The 21,459-nt window shown below is 36.6% G+C and overlaps 4 protein-coding genes and 1 long non-coding RNA gene across 5 annotated transcripts in view; 3 read left to right on the top strand and 2 right to left on the bottom strand.

Moving 5' to 3' along the window:
- Nucleotides 1-2,285: 2,285 nt before the first annotated feature.
- Nucleotides 2,286-5,428, top strand: LOC117621845 (PHD finger protein MALE MEIOCYTE DEATH 1). Its single transcript, XM_034352389.1, has 3 exons — nucleotides 2,286-2,580; nucleotides 3,590-3,833; nucleotides 3,922-5,428. The coding sequence occupies exons 1-3, from the start codon at nucleotides 2,286-2,288 to the stop codon at nucleotides 5,426-5,428; spliced, it is 2,046 nt and encodes a 681-aa protein (XP_034208280.1).
- A 435-nt stretch (nucleotides 5,429-5,863) lies between these two features.
- On the bottom strand, nucleotides 5,864-10,571 carry LOC117621843. Its single transcript, XM_034352388.1, has 4 exons — nucleotides 10,516-10,571; nucleotides 6,346-6,615; nucleotides 6,088-6,220; nucleotides 5,864-5,961 (listed from the first exon to the last, which is right to left on the bottom strand). Exons 1-4 carry the CDS (start codon nucleotides 10,546-10,548, stop codon nucleotides 5,864-5,866), a joined length of 534 nt encoding a protein of 177 aa, XP_034208279.1. The 5' UTR covers nucleotides 10,549-10,571.
- A 1,252-nt stretch (nucleotides 10,572-11,823) lies between these two features.
- On the bottom strand, nucleotides 11,824-13,017 carry LOC117621842. Its single transcript, XM_034352387.1, has one exon. It carries the CDS (start codon nucleotides 13,015-13,017, stop codon nucleotides 11,824-11,826), a length of 1,194 nt encoding a protein of 397 aa, XP_034208278.1.
- A 2,602-nt stretch (nucleotides 13,018-15,619) lies between these two features.
- Nucleotides 15,620-16,428, top strand: LOC117623295. The gene is made up of 2 exons (XR_004585108.1): nucleotides 15,620-15,740; nucleotides 16,020-16,428. It is a non-coding gene; the product is annotated as an uncharacterized LOC117623295 (long non-coding RNA).
- Nucleotides 16,429-20,789: 4,361 nt separating this feature from the next.
- The window catches only part of LOC117621045 (receptor protein kinase TMK1), a 19,055-nt gene continuing 18,385 nt past the window's right edge, over nucleotides 20,790-21,459 (top strand). Inside the window, exon 1 of the mRNA XM_034351304.1 lies at nucleotides 20,790-21,442. Coding sequence (XP_034207195.1) covers nucleotides 21,118-21,442 — 325 coding nt within the window. The 5' untranslated portion in view covers nucleotides 20,790-21,117. The remainder of the gene's footprint in view (nucleotides 21,443-21,459) is intronic.

Below are 21,459 nucleotides of genomic sequence, written 5' to 3'. Positions count from 1 at the left end.
ATGCTTTATTATTTTTAGTTGTGGGTTGTTTATTTTTTATGCTTTGGTTGTGGGTTGTTTATTTTTTATGTTTTGGTTGTGGTTTGTTTATTTTTTTGCTTTGTTATGGTTTGTTTATTTTTTATGCTTTGGTTGTGGTGTGAATGTATTGTTTTGGATTTTTGTTGAATATTTTCTTTATTCACTAAAAGAAAAGCAATACAACTAATAAAATAAAATACATGAATTAAACAAAACAAAAAATGCAATGAAATCAAAGGCAAGTAAACTAAGACATGAAAGGCAAACAAACTATTTTAATGGTTTCCATCATTTAACCAATCCGTGTTGCTAGGTCCATCGTCACGAAAAAGACTTCGTCTCATAACATCCCTTCGTTCTAGCTTCCAAAATTGTTTTGTTTCAGGGGACATATGGCTTGTATCCATGGCCATGGTTTCCCGATCTTTTTTTTTCAATGTTTTGTTCGCGTACATACTCCCTTTCTTTGCATACATACTCCCTTTCTTTTGCATATTCTAGTTGAATAGCCATATCGTGCTCTTGTTGTTTCAAGTCCATTTCAATTCTCATGGCTTGGTGCTTTGAAAGTTCCTCCAAAAATTTAGATGCATTCTTGCTAGAATTACTCCCTCTCTTCGCCTTTGCCGCCTTCCTCCCAATAGGCCTTGGCTCCTTTTCAATGGGTGAGTCTTGACTCATCGGGGAATCCATAGGTGAATCCGATGCCGGCGTCTCATGAAGTGGAGTCTCGTTCAAGACTACCGTCGGACCGGTTGGAATAATTTGGAATCTCTTACAAGTCTTCACCACCTCCCAACAATGGGTATGGTTGAAACTTTTTTTCCCTTGACCAGTAGCACCAAACCACATTTGTGCTTGCATAATCTATAAAAAAAAATTAAATGGAAATGCAAGAAACTTTAAAAAATATTGGCAATGCAACATGTAAAAAAAAAACTAATGCAAATTCAATAAATTTAAAAAAAATGCAACATGTATAAAAAAAAACTAGAGACATATTAACAAAATATATAAATTGCAAGAAACATTTAAATAAAAATTAATATGACATAGAAATTAATAGAAGGAAAATGACAAATAATTTACCTCATTGCTAAGGTTTTCTCCGCTTCGATGGTTGTCCATCGCTTTTGCTAAGGCATTTCTCCATTTCGCCAACTCTTTATTAAGAACTTTCCACCTACTGGATAATGCCATTTCCGTACGTGTAGAACCAATTGCCCTTTCACAAAATGCTTGATGAATTTTTTTCCACATATGAGAAAATTTAATCTCATTTCCCGTTACGGGACAATGACTAACTTGGACCCAAGCCTCACACAAGCTAACATGTTCCATCATGCTCCATGCCCCTCCATTTTCACTAGAAGAACCCATAATATGATAGAAAAAAATACAACTTGAAAGTGAAAAAAATATTGAGTTGAAAGTGAATAATAGTAGAAGGAGAAGAAAATGTAAGAGGATTTGGTGTTAAAAGTGAAGAGTATTGGTTGGTATTTATAGAAAAAAATTCAGTATTTTTTGTGTATTTTTTTTAAAAAAAATTCAATTTTTTTTCATTTTTTTATTGCAGAAAAATTGGCTGTCGTTAGATTGAAGGAAAAAATCGAATCAGAGAGCCAATAGGCCAACACGTGTAAGGTAGCCGTTGCAGCTATTGTAGTGCGTCGTTTCAAATTTTTTTTAACGTTGGACTATTGGCGCCAATGGTAAAAAAAATTTGAAAGCTGAAGGGCTGACGCCATCCTGGCGTCAGCCATGACGTCACCGTCCTCGGGCTCTTGCTCGGGCCAAACTCTACCTCGGGCCAACCCAGTCTCGTGGCCCCAACCTCTTGCCCGGGCTGCTTTTTGTTGCTAGAAACCCATTTTTCTCCCAAACCTCCACCCCCAGCCCGAGTCCAGCCTTAGCTGCTGGACTTGCTCTCAGTCAAGGTCAAGCAGCTAAGAACTAACGCCCACGGGTAAACTTGAAAAATATGTCATATGTAAGGGTCATTTTGTACATTGAGTCATATTCCAATTCAAGCGGGAAAATTGTATCGGTAGCAACTGAAAAGGCAGAGCCTGTAACTGACGAACGCCTTTGCAACAAACTCCAAGTCCTTAACGATTTCAAGAAAACGAAGTCTTGGAGGGGAGAGAGAGAGAGAGAGAGAGAGAGCTAAAGCTACAAACTCCAAGTCTTTAAAGATTTTAAGAAAGCAAAGTCTTGGAGGAGAGAGAGAAAGCTAAAGCTAGAAATTTTAAGTGAAGACCATGTCAATTCCAATCCTTGAAGCTTGCAAGAAGAGGAAGCGAAGGCCAAAGATTTATGGGTTCAGTTCGTTTTGCGACCCTGGTTGCCCAATCGGTCCAAATGGTCCATTTCGAGACAACATTCGTCTCTTTCTTCAAGAATGTGCTGAGCTTGAAGACTACAGTGTCCAGGGCATGCCCACTTGGTGCACTCTTCTTGTGCATGACAACAGAAGCCTTGTTGTTCCTCTTTACATCATTGAAGAAGATGTGAAGACCTCTGAACGACCCTTTTGTGATCACTGCCGTTGCACAGGTTAGAACTCGAATTTCTCTCTTCTAATTTGGTTATTTCTTCGATTTCTCGTTTGGGTTTCTGCAAATTTTTGTTCACGGTTAGGGATTGGTCATTTGTCCCAAAATTGCTCATGATTTACTTTGTTCCTTCTTTTTTCATTTCGGTTTCTACTGTAGAACTCGAATTTCTCTGTTCTGATGTGATTGGTTTCTTCGATTTCTCTCAATTGGGTTTTTTCAAATTTTTGAGTAGGTTAGGAATTCATCATTGGTGTTTCAGAAATTGCTTATCTTTTACTTTATTTGCTGGTTTGTAAAGTGGATTTCTGCTATAGAACTCGAATTCTCTGTTCCAATATGAATGTTTCTCAATTCCTTACGTTTCTGGTCATCGGTGTTACCAGAATTGCTTATGTTCCTCAATTCCTTGGTTTTTAAGTTGGTTTCTGCTGTAGAACTCTGGTTACTCTGTTCCAATGTGGTTTTCTCTTTGATTTCTCAATTGCGTTTCTGCAAGTTTTTGTTTAGGGCTAGAAAGGTCATTGATGTTCCAACAATTGCTTATCGTTACCTTTGTCCCTTGGTTTTTCTATTTTCCGGTGGGTTTCTGCTATTTTGGTGTGAGGTCCGGGAATTGGATATTGCTTGAAAATTTGCTGTTTCTGAAAACCTTTTTTGCTCTATTTTTTTGTTGTTGCGTACTTCAACTGAAGCATGAGGACACAGACTAGAGCATATAAGGGTTGCTGGATGTAGTTAGAGAACTTGTTTGTAACCCTAACTCTAGAAATGATTCCTAATTCTTTCATTCCATCCATGTTCAATGACTTACATTTCCCTTTTCTATAAAACGAATGCCAGAACCTTTGGGTTTCTTTATTCACAGCACTCTGGTAGTTGTTTGTGTAGTCATTCCACGGCACTCTATCCTTTCTGCTATAGCACTGTCATTCCAGCTTCTCCATTCTTCTATCTTCAGCTACTCAGCTTCTTCTCTGGTTGGGACATGACATGTTATTTTTGTTTAGGTTGGAGTAATCATTTTGTTTCGAAGCGAAAGTACCATATTATAATTCCAATGGATGATGAGTGGCATAAGCCTTTGGAAGATGGCATCTGTGATCTTCCGACCCATCTATTGCATGGGTTGATTCACTGTAATGGGTACGCTCACTTGGTCTGCGTCAATGGACTCGAAGGGGGTTCTAAGCATCTCTGTGGGAGAGAGATTATGGATCTTTGGGACAGAGTTTGCACAAATCTTCGAACCAGGTAATAGGAAAACCCTACATTTCTTGATTTCGCAATTATATTATTGAAAATAAATGAACTGGTTTTGATGCTTTCTTCTATTTTGCAGGAAAATCACTGTTGAGGATGTCTCCAAAAAGCGGTCTATGGATCTTCGCCTTCTCCATGGTATTGCATATGGGCATTCTTGGTTTGGTCGATGGGGATACAGGTTTAGCCATGGAAGCTTTGGTGTCACAGAACACAATTATGAAAGAGCACTTGAGATTCTGAGCTCATTAGAACTTGAAAGGATCATCCAGGCTTTTAGTGATATGGACCAGTGTGACGAACTGAAACAAATAATTCGTTATTACAAAAATTTGAGTGAAACACAATTGATCACCATCAAAGATCTTCTCAGGTTTATGCTGACTGTCAAGGCTAGTGTTCCTGCACAGAAGAAATCATTAATGGCCACTTCTGCATTTTCATCTTCCACTGCAAAACCTGCAACCAGAGCAGCCCACCAGATTAAGCCCCTGATGATGAAGGAAAAGTCTGTGAGGTATAGGAAGTTCACTACTGTTATTGCTCACATGGATAGCAGATGGCCTCAGAGAAGATTAGAGTTTGCGGCAGATGTGATTGTGAATGCATTGCAAGAAAAGAAAGAGAGAGACTTTAGTCATGGTGGGATGACCCGGCAAGATGTGCGAGATACAGCTAGATTACATATTGGAGATACAGGTTTGTTGGATTATGTGCTGAAATCACTGAGCAATGTGATTGTTGGGAATCACATTGTCTGCCGTGCAGTGAACCCAACAACTCGGATTTTGGAGTACACAGTTCATGATCTTACAGATGGAGTTAAGGTCTCTCAACCTGAAAATGAGGTACTTCCTCAGTCCCTTCCATCAGCATCTCTAGTTCCTGGAGTTGATGTTTACAACGATGTGCTTTATCTGTATGAGCATGTGCTATTGGGATACCCAGAATCGGAGTTGGTGGAGTTGGCTACTCAAGCAATATTGGACACCAAACACTTCGTAAAGGAATGTTCATTTAGGGATGAGGAAGAACAGTTGTTGACATTCATTTGCCAACTCTTGCCCAGTTCGATGGACATGGACATTGAGTTCAAGAGAGAGCTGCCACCTGGTGAGATAGTAGTAATGCCACTGTATGCAACCATTGGAGAGCTAAAGCTAGCAGCTGAGACCGCACTGAGGGATACTTATTGTATCACAGAACGGTTTGTGGTCAAGGGAATTGAAGGGTTGGATGAAATGGAGGATATGGAAGTACTTTTTGGAGTAGTTCAATCTGGAGCAGAAGTTGGTGTGAGAGGAACTGGGATAGATTTAGACACGCCTTTGAGGTATGAAGGTGGATCAGACACTTGGATGGTGAGATGTGAGTGTGGAGCTAGAGATGATGATGGGGAGAGGATGGTGGCATGCGACATCTGCGAGGTGTGGCAGCATACACGCTGCTGTGGAATTGAGGATGCTGATACTGTTCCTCCACTGTTTGTGTGCTCAGCATGTTGTGTTTCACTGGTGCCGCCTAAATTTGAACCTTGTCTTAGATTTGACTGTTCTGATGCTTTTTCTATTTTCTGCACACACTGAATAACTAGAAGAGGGAAATGCATATAGATTTGCTAATCTTTGTTGCTTCGAAAATAGCAATTGTAAATTTCGGATTCGAGTTCATTCTTTTGGACAGATAAAGCCAATAATAAAGAATTCTTTTGAGTCATGCTCATCTCTCTCCCTCTCTCTCTCTCTCACTTCCACACACAGAGTCAGGCTGTCTGGTGATGCTGCATTTGTACAGTTCTTGAAGAAGCCTTCCATGCTATTCTAGATATGAGAGATTGAAAAAAGAGCTGAAAGAAACAAGAAAGCACGTTTGACTGAGAAAAATTTTCATTGTTAAATTAATTATATGATTGCAAAAAGTGATTTACTTGGGTTTTTAAACATGAAGCAAGTGAACTCACGTACGGCTTTTAGAAAAGGGGAGCTCTGAAAGGTTTTCCCTTTCTTTTGCGTGAACATTTTTCAGGTGACAGAACCCTCTTCTGCTTGTCCTTGTCTATATTCTGGACGGTAAGAAATGGAGGATCTGAGTCGCTGGCCTTCCTTGAAAACGCTACAACCTGAAGTTTTAGCATAAATTCTAAACAAATTGAGTCAAACGTAAAATGAAACCAATATAATAACATAAATATACACAGAAAAAATATATATAAACTGCAGTCAGATAATTTCCTTGCAAGCAATACAGCAATAGCGAAAGAGCTCTGGTTCAGTTAATCTTCTTCTACAGGTCTCACATGCTGCCCCAATGTTGGATATCGAGCCGGAGTGGGGGAGAGGACTTAGAGATATAACCAATCGCTTGTTGCATCTATATGGCTGAAAGAAAACCAGAATGAAAAGAAGGAAAACAACACAAGCAATAATTTTGAAAAGGGAATGCACAGCACAGCACAGCACAGCACAGCACAGAATATATAATATATACATGAACTCAAATGTACCTGAATTTGGGAACAATCAATATACTTTTCCATGGCAGCAAGTGAGACAACATCCCTATAGACGTGCCTGTAAATTTTCAATATTCTGTGCAGGCGATGAGCACCTGAAGCCATGCAGTACTGGCAAGCTGACTTGTTACAATTGATACAGTATTTATTCAACTCATTCTTGCGTATAGGATGAGCTAAACAGTCGTCAAAGAAGGTTTTTCCTAAAAATGATTCAAGCCATTCTGGCTTTTGATTTCCACTGGGAACTGCTGCTTCAACCTACAAAGTGCGATATGCTTGAAAGTCACACAATTTATACAAGAGAATATAATAATCAATTCATTTAGAGCGGTATACAACAAATGGGAGCCTAATTTACAACAAGAATTTTTTATTGTTTTTGTTTTATTTTTATCTAGTTAGAAATCAAGGGCATGAGTTTATTAATGAAGAAAGGAAGCCAAGTTTGCAAGACATCATGCCCCAAATTGGGATAAAGATATTTTGCACTAAAGACAAGAAAGAGCAGACTGTGTTGTCACTCTCCAGCCAAACATGACCCCAATCACGAGCAGCAAGCAAACTCAGTTGAAACCATCACAGAAAATAACTCATTAGAATGAAGTATGCAACCCAAAGAGAGATGAACAAAACCCCACAAAAGATCAACTAAAAGTTATTGTGCATTTTATCAATTAAAAAATAATAATAATAATTGCTCATATTTTGGGGACAAAATTTTTGTTTCATTGCCAAATGAGTGATACCTTCATTAACTATATTCACGTTTATTTATTAGAAACGAGTATTAGAAATTGTATGTTTATTAACACATGGATATTGGAATGATTCAAATTCCTTACTTCTCATGCGGTTACTTAAACATAAGGAATAAAAAACTATGTGAGTTCTATGTTAAAAATCGTAATCAAATACCCTCAAAACAAGGAATTAGATCAAGTAGGGGGAGACGTTTATCCGATTCCAAATCTACATTCCCTTATTCTTAAGTTCCCCAATTCATGACTTCCTCCATTGCTTGTAAGTAAACATGTGAGTGAAATTTTTCCCTATAGATGAAAATAACTACAATATCAAGAATGGGTATTGGATGATTCCTATTCTTGCTTCTAATGTGTTTACTAACACATCGGTATTGGAATGATTCCATTTCCTGATCTCCCTAAGGTTATATGGTTCCACATTAAAATCCATAATCAAACCCACTCCAAATCATGAATGAGATCTAGGGGAAGTAGTTGATTCGATTCCAAATCATTAATTCCTCTATTGCTAAGTTCCTCAATTCATGATTTCTCTCATTTCTGATAACTAAACATGATTTTATTGTAACAGTTAAACTTTCGTCACCAACAAGTGTTTTAGGTGATCATGTGAAAATTCCATCCCATATCGTGGCAAGATATATTCTCACATTTTTAAAAATCCTTTGCGATGAAATACTTCAGCATTTACAACTCAGAGTGAAATTGTCGTGTGTGTGTGTGTGTGTATGTGTTTTATACAAGCAATAGTGAAAATTACTCTAAATTAATCTAATTTACTGGGAGGGGGACTCAAATTTGAGTGCAAGAGGGCATGTTGACTTTCTTGGCTAACTGGTGTAACCCACGTCTCCCAAATTGTCGTGTATTTGTTGGTCGAGAAAAGCGTTACCCGTTTGGTTCAAGGTGTAGGAGCTTGGGAATGGATTTTAAATTGCATTCCCATATTTGGTAAGTGTATTCTTGGAAATGTAATTATGGACTCATGTATATGGACTTCCCATGTAGGAGAAATTTCATACCATTAGCTCACTTTGAGAAACTCCCCATCCCCACCCCCTCAGCCTGGGATTGGGAAATCATTTAATTCAGTTTTTTTGGTCTAACTTACCCGTGTTATTAATTTTAAATACCAATTTTGACCCTTAAAAAACTTTTCATATTAATAACTTTTAATAAAAAAAAAAATCAAGAGTATTGTTGGAAAACCGAACAAACTTTTCATTCCTAATACTCCACTAACCAAACATGGGAATGAGAAAAAGTTAAATTTCCTAGTCCTCATTTCCAAGCATTTCCAAACATGGGAATGAACATCTTCGATTCCCATCTAGCGGGATTAGACATGGGAAGTTTATTCCCAAAAAGTTCAATCCACGATCAAAACGAGCCCCAGTCTTTAAAATGGTTAGGCGTTTGATTCTTATACTTAATATGATGGTTAAATAACTTGTAGAAAATATGAGATTTTAATATAATATAATCTATACTACTATTTTGAAATACAAACAATAGTCTAAACTACAAGGGGGAGGGGAGTTTCTTACATACATACTATAAAGGTGCTTTGAACTTGAGACCACTGGTTTGCAAGTCAATGTCATTTTCCACTGGACTAGATCTCGTTAGCATCTATACTACTATTTAAAAGAAGTGGTACATAAAGTGGACAGTCATATCAATTAAAAAATGTCAATAAATCATAAAAGAAAAGAAAGTGTTAAATTAATTTTAATTGATGTGGTTGTCCACATCATTTGCCACATAAGATGGTATGAGAATGTGATAAGAGTAACATTATTCTTCCTATAATAGCTACCATCGCTTTCTTTATCTCTTTACTCCTCTAGCAATAGCTTCCCTTATCATTTCATCTTCGTAATGCCCAATTTTTTGTTTTCGTTTTTTCACATTTGGGCAGTTACAATTTAATTTCTATATTTTTTAAGTTTTATTTTGATTATAACTTATTGTGGTTTCTTATAATATGGGGGAATTCCAATATGAAAATCTATCTTTTAAATAATAATATTAAAATAAAAGCTTTAACGGAGGGATCCATCAAATAATATTTGAGGGACTCTTGTGAGCCCACTTTGCATCTTCGGTAAAAATCGTTTGAATCTAAAGCCATTTGACCTTTCAATTTCAATTAATTTTTTTCATTTTAATATTTTCTTAAAGCACCGTATTCATTTATTTTGTTGTTCACAACTAGATGTCTTAATGGTTTTCAATTTGCCTAATTTGTTGCAAAGATAATTTATGAATGAAGACATGAAAAATAGAGTTCAGGTCGTTAAAATAAAATTTATAGTGAATCTTACAAAATATCCCTCAAATAAATCCCTCAATAAGAGGGTACTGGTTATTATTTGGAGGATTATAGCTATTTACATTTCATACATTCCTTTTTGTACTAGCTTGATCCTACCTATTAATCTAATCTAGAGATTCAATGCATGTAGTGGAAGATGATTGCATTCAAAAGTAATTAACTGTTTTTTCTGCCTCTTATTACTCATTGAGGTTGAGATTTCATAACCAACGGTCTATTACTACTAATATCAATATTATTTTTAACTTAACCACATGTGTAGCCCAACATATATATATATATATATATGATGTTTTTTATTACAAAATGCCTCATTATTATTACTAGTTGGAGTACAAACTTAGATATTGTAATTTTCATTTTTTCAAGTTTTTAGTGTGATACTCTTACAATCTTCAACAGTTTAAATTTACAAAGTAATGTTTGCAAGAGGCTACTAATAGCTCATCAGTACAAGAGAGTTTGTGTGGAGTGTGATCAAGATTTTGAGTATATGTCCCACAATGGAAAAGGGAAGTCTTTCTCAATAGTTTAAAAGATCGTGCACCCTCTCATTCATTTTCAGGGCTCAATGCTTATATTCTAATATGGTATCAGAACACGTTATTCACATATTGACCATAACAGCCACACATGCTTTCATTTCACCCAATAATATATATATCGTCCACTTATTTGACTTGAGTAACTAACTCAACATCAAGTGTATTGTGTGTTGATCTGACACTGAGAAAGGGAAGCCTTGCCTAATAGTTTAAAAGATTTGAAGCCCTCAACCCATTGTTAATTGATTCTAGGTTAGATTGTCCCATTCTAATACATACAAGAGTAAAATATACACAACCATATATATGTTGGAGAAGCTAGTTCCACAACTAGCCCAATCCTGTGGTACGAACAAGTAGATGGGAATAAGACATATAATTAATTAGCTCGTCTGCTGACTAAGTATAGCATAAACTACAAGATTAACTTTGAGTTCAAATGCATAAAGAAACACAATCAAGGCAAAGAACAAAGACAAAGGAAATGCAATATTAATTTGTGGTCCCGTACCTCTTGCATTAAACTAAACGCAGATGAACTCATCCTTCACTTCAAATCATGAAAAAAAGGGATCAAACAAGTAGGAAGAATGGGAAGAGAAGAAGAAGAAGAAGAAGAAAACAATTAGGAAAACTTGTCTACTTAATATTATTAGGGAAGAGTTCATGTTTAGAATGTAACAGCTTCTAGTTTTCTTTTTTTGTTGACTGGTCGATGAAATCGAGGGGTTGCATATGGCCAAGAAAAAGTTACTTTTTCTTCTTCTTTTTTCCAGGTTGTAGGCCAGAAGTGTTATATATGCATGCATTCTTTTTTAATATTTTCACAATTACAACGTATTGATTTTATTAATTTTCTATAAGAATATATATATATATATATATTTATATTTATCCAACCTCAGGTCCACCTGGAAATTGCCTTCGAAGAGGACAAAATCGTAATTCACGAAATTTGGACATAAATGTGACAGTTTGGAAACTTGTCTGATAGTTCATGCATCCTCAAGATGCTTGCCTGGCTGGGAATCTGGGATTTTAAACCCAATATTAGGAATTTACATAATTTCATGATTTGAATAAAAGGAAAATAAATTTTAAAATATTCATTGCGTTTTAGTTATTTCATATTCATTTTAAATGTACTCCATCTAGTTATCAAAATACATTCAATCTAATACTTTTTAAATTTTTTTAGAAAATTGAACCTTGACCCAAAAAAAAAAAAATTCCTAAATTTTTTTATATCAAATTTACTTTAATCCAAATGCAGCCTATGTGTGCTGGTCCATGTTGATGACATGGCGGGCTAGTCATTTTTTTTAGGGCCACACAAAGATTTATTTATTTATCTATTGGGTTTCATGTCCCCAAAATACAACAACTTACAAATTCTAATAAAGGGAATAATATATTACGTGGCCGTACTACCATATTATTCTATAATCTTTCGTTTAGATTGAGAGAGAAAAGGACATGATGCTCACATTCTAATACTAGGTGCAATATGTTGTTGGGAATATGATCTCCAATCAAATGAGAAATTCTTTTTCACATTCCTAAAATCCCTAATTTTGGTTAGAGTAAAATTAATTTCTTCGTGCAAACATATGCATATTAGGGATGTTGGAATTTAAGAATACGTCATTGTATAAAATGTGTGTTCTTCCCTTTTCTCCTTCACATCTCTCATATCTCAGTCTCCAATATTCTTCTATGTAATTAATTGAAAACGACCAAACGAAAACAAAACCCTTACACAAACAAAAGCCGGCCAAGGCTTTTTTTTTTTTTTTTTCTCTCTTTGTTAACAAATTAATCACCAAGAATTCTTCAATGGCTTCTCCAGCAAAGCCGAAAGGTACATCTCCCGTCGCTCCGGCCCACGATCAAGCTTCCTCCCGACAACCCACTTCAATTTCTTGAACCCAACGCTCTCAATGAGCGGTCCATAGACCTCTTCCAACTGCTCACCTACACAGAAAAAATGGTCAAGCCAAAACAACCCCCCAGGCCTAAGGATTCTGTAGATATCAAACACCGCAAAATGAAGCAACGTCGTCGGTATCCAATTACTCAAAACGTGCATTGAATGCACAATATCCAAAGTGTTATCGAAAAAAGGCAGTCTCTGTGAAATGCTTATGTACAAAGGCACAACCCCTCTTGAAGCTATGAAGCTGTTAAAAGGACCGTTCAAGTTCATTGAAGTTGTTACAATTGTGACGTTCCTTTCTCTCATCCTCACAGCGAATGTAGCCACTCCGCCGCCAATGTCCAGCCCGATTCGTATCGTCCCGGGTTTCTTGAACCCCAAGACTTCATCCACCCCGAAGTCTAGCCCTCCTCCTTTGCCTTTTCCCCACCGAGTCTTCTCATTTCCTTGGAGGTCAAAGCAGTCTATGCAGTCGTCAAAACCCTTATGGTTTTTCTTTCTGTTGACGAGGCAGTTGTAGTTTTTGCATTTGTAAGCCGTCCATACGACTGAGGAGTCGGATGGTGTGGACCACAAGCTTTTGGGAAGAGGATAGGGTTCCACATAGTTAGCATTTGAGGCGGGCCGACAGCGGCGGCGGGGTAAGGGCTCACAGCCCTTGAGGAGGAGCCTTTGGGCTAAAAACTCGTCATCCGGACACGACCCGTTGACTTTGTAGGACATGAAGCGGCTGAGGAGATCGGGGAAGAGTGTGCAAGCTTGACCAACTGCTGGGTAAATGGTGTTGGAGTCAAAGTTGATGTTGTAGCCAAATGGGAGGAGTTGTCCGGATGCAAAGGCAAGGAATTCCGGCGGGAGATCGGATGTGTCTTCTGTAGGGGCCTCCGGGAGGTTTAATCCCGTGGTTGGGGTTGCAAGGTCAGCGGTGGTTGCTGCGGTGGAGAGAGATTTGAGAGAGCAGATGGAAAAGGAAGAGGAAAAGAACAAAGTAAGGAGATTTGTTGAGAGGAGAAGAAAAAGGAAGAAGATATTTGAGGTGTAGGGAGACTTGGATTGAAGGGGGGAATCCGAGGCCATTGGTGTTTGTGCTGTCTTTGTTTGTTCAGGCCACTTAGAGATGAAGCAAAGAGATGGAGTGAGAACAAAGAAATGGTATGAGGTACCAAACTATATGCGTATTGGATTTATACAACTAAATGAAATAGCCCGATTTTTGTACTTGTTTCATTCTTCTCCTCGAATAAAATACTATCGCTTTTCGACTTTTAAAAAAACTACATGTAGTTAATGTATTGTTGGCACTTGCGATCCTATAGTCTTCTCTAGAGCATATAAGATATTAATTACTTCCATTTTTCAGAAAGAACAATTTATGATGAGATATTGTAATTAAAATATCAGTAGTTTTCAAAATAATATAGTGAGGAAGAAGCGATTAGGTTCATTGACAGTGCAAAATATTATAAGAAGGAACTAATATGTAGAATGGACAAATGAAAATCAACTGACTTTGCCAAGAGAAAAAATATAAAAAAGAGAGGGAGAAAGTCAACTTACATAAATGGTTGTAAGTAGTGGCAGCCCATTAGTAATTTATATATGCTAGCACAAGATACTAAAAAATTAATTAATTTAATGATCAATCTTATATCATTATTGTTTTCTTTTTCATTAAATAGTAAACGAATGCCAAGATTACACTTATTTTTTTTAATATTGAGACAAATGTCCATTACAAATAAATCAGTAAGTTATTCTTAGTTCGATTTTAGAATATCGCTATATTTGAATGCATTCGGAATATCTCTATCTCCTTGATGGATTCAAGGGGTATACAATTTGTGATTAGTGTGAGGTTATCGTCATATAACTGTAAGGAATTGTGTACTGTTGAAGTTAGTATCAGGGAACTTGAACATGGTCAATTTTGGTTGAAGCTCAATGGATTCCAACGCGATCCATGTCCATGGAGAGAGAGAGAGAGAGAGAGAGAGAGAGAGAGAGAGAGAGAGAGAGTACACAAACAAACATATGCAAACAATTGAAGGCTAAGACATGGAGATTTCGAAGCATAGATACACTTTTGACCTTTGCAACAACGTGCATGCCTAGATCCTCATAACATGGTAAATCGTGGTCAACACTGCCCAATAGCGCACCGAAGGAGCAATAGAGGCCCCAAAGTCAAAACCAACCAATGGATATAAAACAACTTGAATCACCTAAATCATATTATAACTAACAAAAGGAAGATCGATTTAATACAATGCTTATGCACATGGGACTGGAATAACCATGTGGAAATCCTGAAATTTTGTGTCAACTCAATTCATCTTTTTAGATAAGTACTAGTTGATCTGAAAAGCACACGGATGACAGTAGCAATTATATTTACTCATACTGATCTGAAAAACAGTTTCCATTTCAAAAAAGAATGAGACTGTTATATATCCGTTTTTAAAAGAGAGTCCCCATTAGGACTATTTTTTGTAGTGAAAGGCAAGGAATTCATGAGGGAGAGGTTGCATATAAGTCTTTGGTGGTGGCATCATGAGGCATTAGGCCAGTCCTCCGGGTGGCAGGGTTTGCGGTGGTGATGGCCGAGAGAGGAAGAAAGGAAGAGGAAAATATATTGGAGGAGTCCGAGGCCAACAGTGAGACTTGGACACATGGGCCTAGTGAGTGTTGGCGGAACAACAATAATCAGTGGCGGAACTATTAAGGCATAAGGGGTTGCGGTTGCACCTCCCCTCGCTGGAAAAACTATTGTAGGTGCTTTAAATTGCCCTTTTGTTCACCTGGTGGTGGTGTTCAAATTACCTTATTTCTATTTTCATTTATTTTTATATTACTCAATTTACTTAAGTTTATAATGTAAATAAGGAAGTACCCCATATTTGGATTCAAATAAAAATACTAAAAAATCGAATTCTCACCAAATCAAAATATGAAAAATCGGTTTTAGTGAAAAATACGATTTAGGCTAAAAATGATGGCTCATTAAGTCAATATATACTTTATACTAAAATCCCATAAAATCAAGTTTTCTTATTTGATGTGTAATGAATAAAAGCCACCAAAAATTATCTTGAGAAAATGATTATCTTGAGAAAATTATAAAGGCTCATTTTTTAATTAATTAAATATATGGCCCAACCCAAACTAATCTACATTTATGACTAGGTCTTATAAAGAGCTCAAGGGAACTCTAGTTTTCCATGTGGGACCAATGGCCTATTTGGAAGTGCTTCTCGAAAGGCTAAAAGCGCTTTTAACAACATTTGACAAAAAAGTTTAGAAGTGTTTCTGGGCCATAAAAACGCTTTCTGAATAAGCACCTGGCCATTTGATTTTTTTTGAAATTTTCAACAACTTTATAATAAAAGCTCTTTTATTAAAATCATTTATGAACATAAGTGCGTCATAAAAAAACAGTCCCACACATTGCTTGCAAACACCTTGCAAAGCCAACAGTCAGCAGTTTGTGAGAAAGTCAAATTTTGTTAGTTGAGGTCTCGTCTTCAGTCCAAAAAAAAAAAAAGGTCAAAGTCTTGTTTTCAAATAGTTAAACATATCTCTTGTAACTAGTTGCAATTAGTTTAGAGAGCAAATACAAAAGAGATGTGCTGGTGACAACTGAAGCTGATTATCGTTTTAAGATGCCATTAACGTCAGCAGACAAATTAAAACCTATAAATCTGGCCCCATAATTAGAGCCCCAACTACAGCTTCCAGCAAGATGACTAAAGCTTCACTCAAATTGGTTTGCTTGGTTGTCCTCCTGGTTATTGCAGCAGCGAGTAATAATCTTTATCTCTGTTTCTGTCTCCCTCTTTTATTTCGGAAGCACGAACTCCCAATATGGTATTGATAAGGTGTCGATGTATTGTTGACAACATGTCAATAACAAAACGTATTATCGATACGTTATACAAAATTCATCCATTAACAAAAGGACCAATGCCTTGTACTGAGAATTTATGACATTATTATGCTAAAAAAATCGTAAACCTCTTTCTAAATTTTTATAATAATGTCATTTTGTTGTTTCCTTAAAGAGTATGTGTGGTGAGTTGCAGGTTTGCCTACGAGAGCCGAAGGTCAAAAACTAGACCAAGTCGTCATGGAATCCAGAAAGCTAGAGCCTGTAGAGCTGGATGCTCCCCATCACTTGCTTTCGGAGGAGTGCGATCCAACATGTTGGCCATACTGTTATTGTAAGTGAAGAAATTTATTGCTTGTATAATGAAAGGGGGACGGCGTACCACACAAACTCCAAATGTTGACCAAGCGCTCATGATGAAAACCAGTGATCTTTGTTTCTAAATTAGGGAATAGTTAGTTGTTTGTGCTGGGTTCTTCATCATATATGTAGAGTGAAAACCAGTGATCTTGTTTTTATAATTTTCTGGGCATGAAGTTTGTGGAATTAATTCCTTGCAGAATGCATAGACTCAGAAATTTGGCCATTTAATGTATTTACAAATACGTGCAAGACTGCTTTTCGCAAATTTCGTTCTTAAAAGAAACATAAGCCAGCTTGTTTCTTAAGGGTGTGCAAGCTTAAGGATCTTTAGGGTGCTTTAGGTGGGTTCTTCCACCTGAAGCTCCTCTGCTTCGTCCCACCATGAAACATGCTTGAATTTCGGATATCGTTATCTCCCTGATGGATTCAAGGAGTGATACAATTTGTGATTAGTGTGAGGATATCATCATATAACTGTAACATGGTCAATTTTGGGTGAAGCTCAATGGATTCCAACTCGATCCATGCTAATTGTGCTCCAATAATCCAGATCTCTTTACCATGTCCATGGAGAGAGAGAGAGAGAGAGAGAGAGAGAGAGAGTTCTCAAACAAACATATACAAACTGAAGATTAAGAAATGGAGATTTCGAAGCATAGATACACTTTTGACCTTTGCAAATTGCAACAACGTGCATGCCTAGATCCGCATAACATGGTAAGCCGTGGTCAATACTGCCCAATAGCTCACCGAAGGAGCAATATAGACCCCAAAGTCAAAACCAACCAATTGATATAAAACAGCTTGAATCACCTAAATCATATTATAACTAACAAAAGGAAGATCGATTTAATACAATGCTTATGCACATGGGACTGGAATAACCATGTGGAAATCCTGAAATTTTGTGTCAACTCAACTCATCTTTTTAGATAAGTACTAGCTGTTACCACTTGAAATTGTTAGGATTTACGGTGTGTGGGTTTTGTTTTTCAATTTAGTTAGGGGGAACTCTTCTAATTTGTGTCCTCTTTTCAATATAAAAAAATGTTAGGAATATAGTCATCCACAAGCGCATGAGTGACTCCACACTATTGATGAATTACAGAAGTTGGGATTCACCAACAATATGCAGGCGACAATTGTTGGTAGTTAATAGAAAAATAGAGTCCCACGTGGAAAAATACAAAATCACTCAACACTTTATAACGATTTATCTTTCTTTCTTATCAACTTTGAATGGGCTCGGAAGTGGGCTTGACTTTAGCCCATGCCCTTGGCTTTTGTCTTCAATTGTGTTTAACAAGAAATTAATAATTTCTATAAGTGTTAATTCGAATTTAATTTTTAAATTTTGAATTAACAGACATAATTGTTCTGAAGAGTTGTGATTCTTGTCTGAAATCAGAATATAAGTCCTCCTTGCTGCAGTTAATGTAGTAAATAAATAAAGCTCATATAACTTTTTTTAAACAAAGCACACGGATGACAGTAGGAATTATATTTACTCATACTGATCTGAAAAACAGTTTCCATTTCAAAAAGAATGAGACTGTTTATATGTCCGTTTTAAAAAGAGAGTCCCCATTTGGACTATTTTTTGTAGTGAAAGGCAAGGAATTCATGAGGGAGGCTGCATAAGTCTTTGGTGGCGGCATCATGAGGCATTAGGGCAGTCCTCCGGGTGGCAGGGTCTGCGGTGGTGATGGCTGAGAGAGGAAGAAAAGAATAAGTTGATGAGATATGGTTAGGGAAAGAAAGGAAGAGGAAAATATATTTGAGGCGGACTCCGAGGCCGACGGTGAGACTTGGACACATGGGCCTAGTCAGTGTTGGCGGAACAACAATCAGTTTCCACAAGCCATTTATTTAGGAACTCTAGTTTTTCAATGTGAGACTAATTGTCAGTTTGAGAGTGCTTCTTGAAAGGCTAAATGTGGCGTTTGACAAAAAAATTTAGAAGCGTGTATGGGCCATAAAAATGCTTTCTGGAGAAGCAACTGTCATGTGCTTCTTAAGAAAGAGCACTTCGATTTTTTTTGAAATTTTCAACAACTTTATAATAAAACTGCTTTTATTAAAAGCGTTTATGAACTGAAGTGCTTCCTAAAGAAGCAGTCCCAAACATTGCTTGCAAACACCTTCCAAAGCCAACAGTCAGCAGTTTGTGAGAAAGTCAAATTTTGTTAGTTGAGGTCTCGTCTTCAGTCTCAAAAAAAAAAGGTTAGTAAAGTCTTGTTACAAATAGTTAAAGATATCTCTTGTATCTAGTTGCAATTAGTTTAGAGAGCAAATACAGAAGAGATGTGCTGGTGACAACTGAAGCTGATTATTGTTTTAAGATGCCATTAACGTCGGCAGAGAAATTAAAACCTATAAATCTGGCCCCATAATTAGAGCCCCAACTACAGCTTCCAGCAAGATGACTAAAGCTTCACTCAAATTGGTTTGCTTGGTTGTCCTCATGGTTATTGCAGCAGCGAGTAATAATCTTTTTCTCTGTCTGTCTCCTTTTTTAATTTTTGACGAACTCTCAATATAATATTGATAAAGTGTCGATATTATTGTTAACAACATATCAATAACAAAATGTACAAACATATTACCGATACGTTATAGGTGGGTTCTTCCACCTGAAGCTCCTCTGCTTCGTCCCACCATGAAACATGCTTGAATTATTGGGGGATTGGGGTTAGAGACTATTACCGTAGGACTCTTTTGTATACGTTCATAATTTCCACATTAAAAACAAAAAAATTGCAGACTTTAGAACGGGTTTTTTTTAATGTACCATCTCTTAATCCGATCGTTGGATCAAACTAACCAATTTTTTTCTAACTGTTAACTAAATTGATTCAACGATTAAAAAATAGAGTATTAGATAAAGCTCACTATAGAATTCTTGAGAATTGTTGAACTTGGTGTTCATGTCTTAGTTCAAGAGCCCAAACCTAAAATATAGAACAACAGGCCGAACCAGTCCAAGAAGTAACCAATTAGGGCCCAACGAAAGTCATTACACCAGCTCACAACTAAATAAAAGTTCCTCAGAATTCGAATCAACTGTCAACAATTAAATATTATATTTTTTACATTTTTACAATTTTTTTCTTGAATTGCAATACTAGTGACATTTCATCAGGTGGTTTACCAAGTAGGCAATTGGCCAATAAATAAATAGGTTTTTAGTAATTAAAATATATATATTTTTACATGACATATTATACAAATACTCATATAAAGTTTTTTTTTTTGGATCAAAGAGAGATAACTTCATTGCAACAACAATGTCAAAGTATAAGAAGAAGACTGGACTTTAGTGATGTAACAAGTGTGGCCTCATTAAAATCTTGCCTTTAAAAACCCCCAAATGAAGAAAAATCCGGTCAAGGAAAAAGAGTACCACTACATCACATCCAGTATAAAATAAAATTAAGTAAATAATTTGTCATTGGCTAAAACATCAGAAATCCGTAGAGGACCGTCCTCTAACCACACTTGAAAGTCCTGAGACAGGAGCGCCTGCTTAGCCAATAGATGAACAACCTAGTTACACTCATGAGGTGTAAAGTGGCAAGAAATATGATCAAAACGATTAAAAAGGCCCCTGACTTCATCCACTAAAGCCTATTTGTAAAGGAAAAAAAAATCCAAAATTAGCCACTTGTTATTTTTTAATTAGTTCTTAGTGTGTTAAAATTTTCTAAGAACCAATTAGAAAAATACAAATGACTAGTTTTAAATTTTTCTCTCTAAATAGGCTCTATATGAATACTTATATAATATTTCATGTTAAAATAAGCATATACATGAAAAGCTCACAAATAAAGCAATTTCAACCAAACTTATATAAGCTCAGGAAAAGCTTATATAATATTTAATATAAAAATACCATTTTTCCGCTGCATTTACAGAAAAAGTTAACAAAATTGACGGCATGATCATTTGTTCAAACAAAACTAAAGTAAAAGGACCACGAGAACCATTTTGAAAATTGAGGTACTCAAATGCAAATCAGTTTAAAGTTCAAGAACTAATAAAATGATTAATCCATAAAATTTAAAAAGTTTGTGGATGTGACATATTTTTTCATATAAAAATGATTTGATGCTTTCCATACACAAAATAATAAAAACAGGCCATGTGCATGTTCTCCTCCTCTACTCATTTCGACTCTATCTGGATGGTTTCATTCTGGCACTCAACCTGTGCATGGGATAGGAGAGACGTAGAAGAAGATATACTCCAAGTCTAAACATACAAAAATAATAATTAGTAAGGTAATCGTCTAAGGGCTCTACAGTTAGTTACTTAAGTTGTTAAGAGTATTTATCTCCTTATCATAATAATAAAGATATTTTCTCTCTTAAAATATCGCTTATATATAAATAAATAATTAATTAATATTGACACAATTTTTCTTAATAATTTTTTTTAGTAAATGTTCACGAATAAACTTTTATTATTATTTATTTATGCATATTGTAAGGCCAACTTGACCCCCAATGGACTGATGGACCAGGTATCAAAAACCCACTCCATTCATGACTCATTTCCAGCCTTTTTACTCTGTCATTGACAGCCTTTTTTAAGCCCCCCCACCCTTTCCCAATTCAGAGACTCCCATGTGGTCCTCACTCCCCATGTGCAAGCCAGACAGTCTTCCCCTCTTGCTAAAAAAAGCTTCTCTGTTCACTGCACACTTTCTTTCTCTCTGCTCTCCATCACCATTCTACTCAAAGATTCTAACTTTCCTTCAACAATGTAATGAGCCCCCTCTTTCTCTCTATCGATCTCCTGATCATTTGGAATAATATGGAACCAACTTCTTGAAAGTTTACACCTTTCTGCAATACTTTGTACAAAACCCTCTCTCTCTCTCTCTCTCTCTCTCTCTCTCTCTCTCTCTGTGATTGTGTAGTTGTTTCAAGATGAAGAAGAAAACACATTTTGGGTTCAAGCTTTTAACTATTTTCCTTGCTGGGTTTTCTTCATTTTTGCTGTGTGCCAACTCTCAACTAAGTTCGAGCAATGATGCTTCAGTAATGCTGGATCTCAAGAAGAGCCTCAACCCATCTGAATCTCTCGGATGGTCCGACCCTGACCCCCGCAAGTGGAGCCATGTTGGCTGGTCCGATGACAAAAGGGTGACTCGGATCCAACTGGGTCACCTCAATCTTGAAGGTACGCTTCCTCTAAGCCTCCAAAACCTCACTAAACTAGAGCGTTTAGAGCTTCAGTGGAACAAAATCTCAGGTCCTCTTCCGAGCTTA

Source organism: Prunus dulcis, chromosome 3 (genome assembly GCF_902201215.1).
Source record: "Prunus dulcis chromosome 3, ALMONDv2, whole genome shotgun sequence".
Taxonomy (NCBI): domain Eukaryota; kingdom Viridiplantae; phylum Streptophyta; class Magnoliopsida; order Rosales; family Rosaceae; genus Prunus; species Prunus dulcis.
Note: the sequence above shows the minus strand (reverse complement) of the source record. Positions and strands in the feature narration are given on the sequence as shown.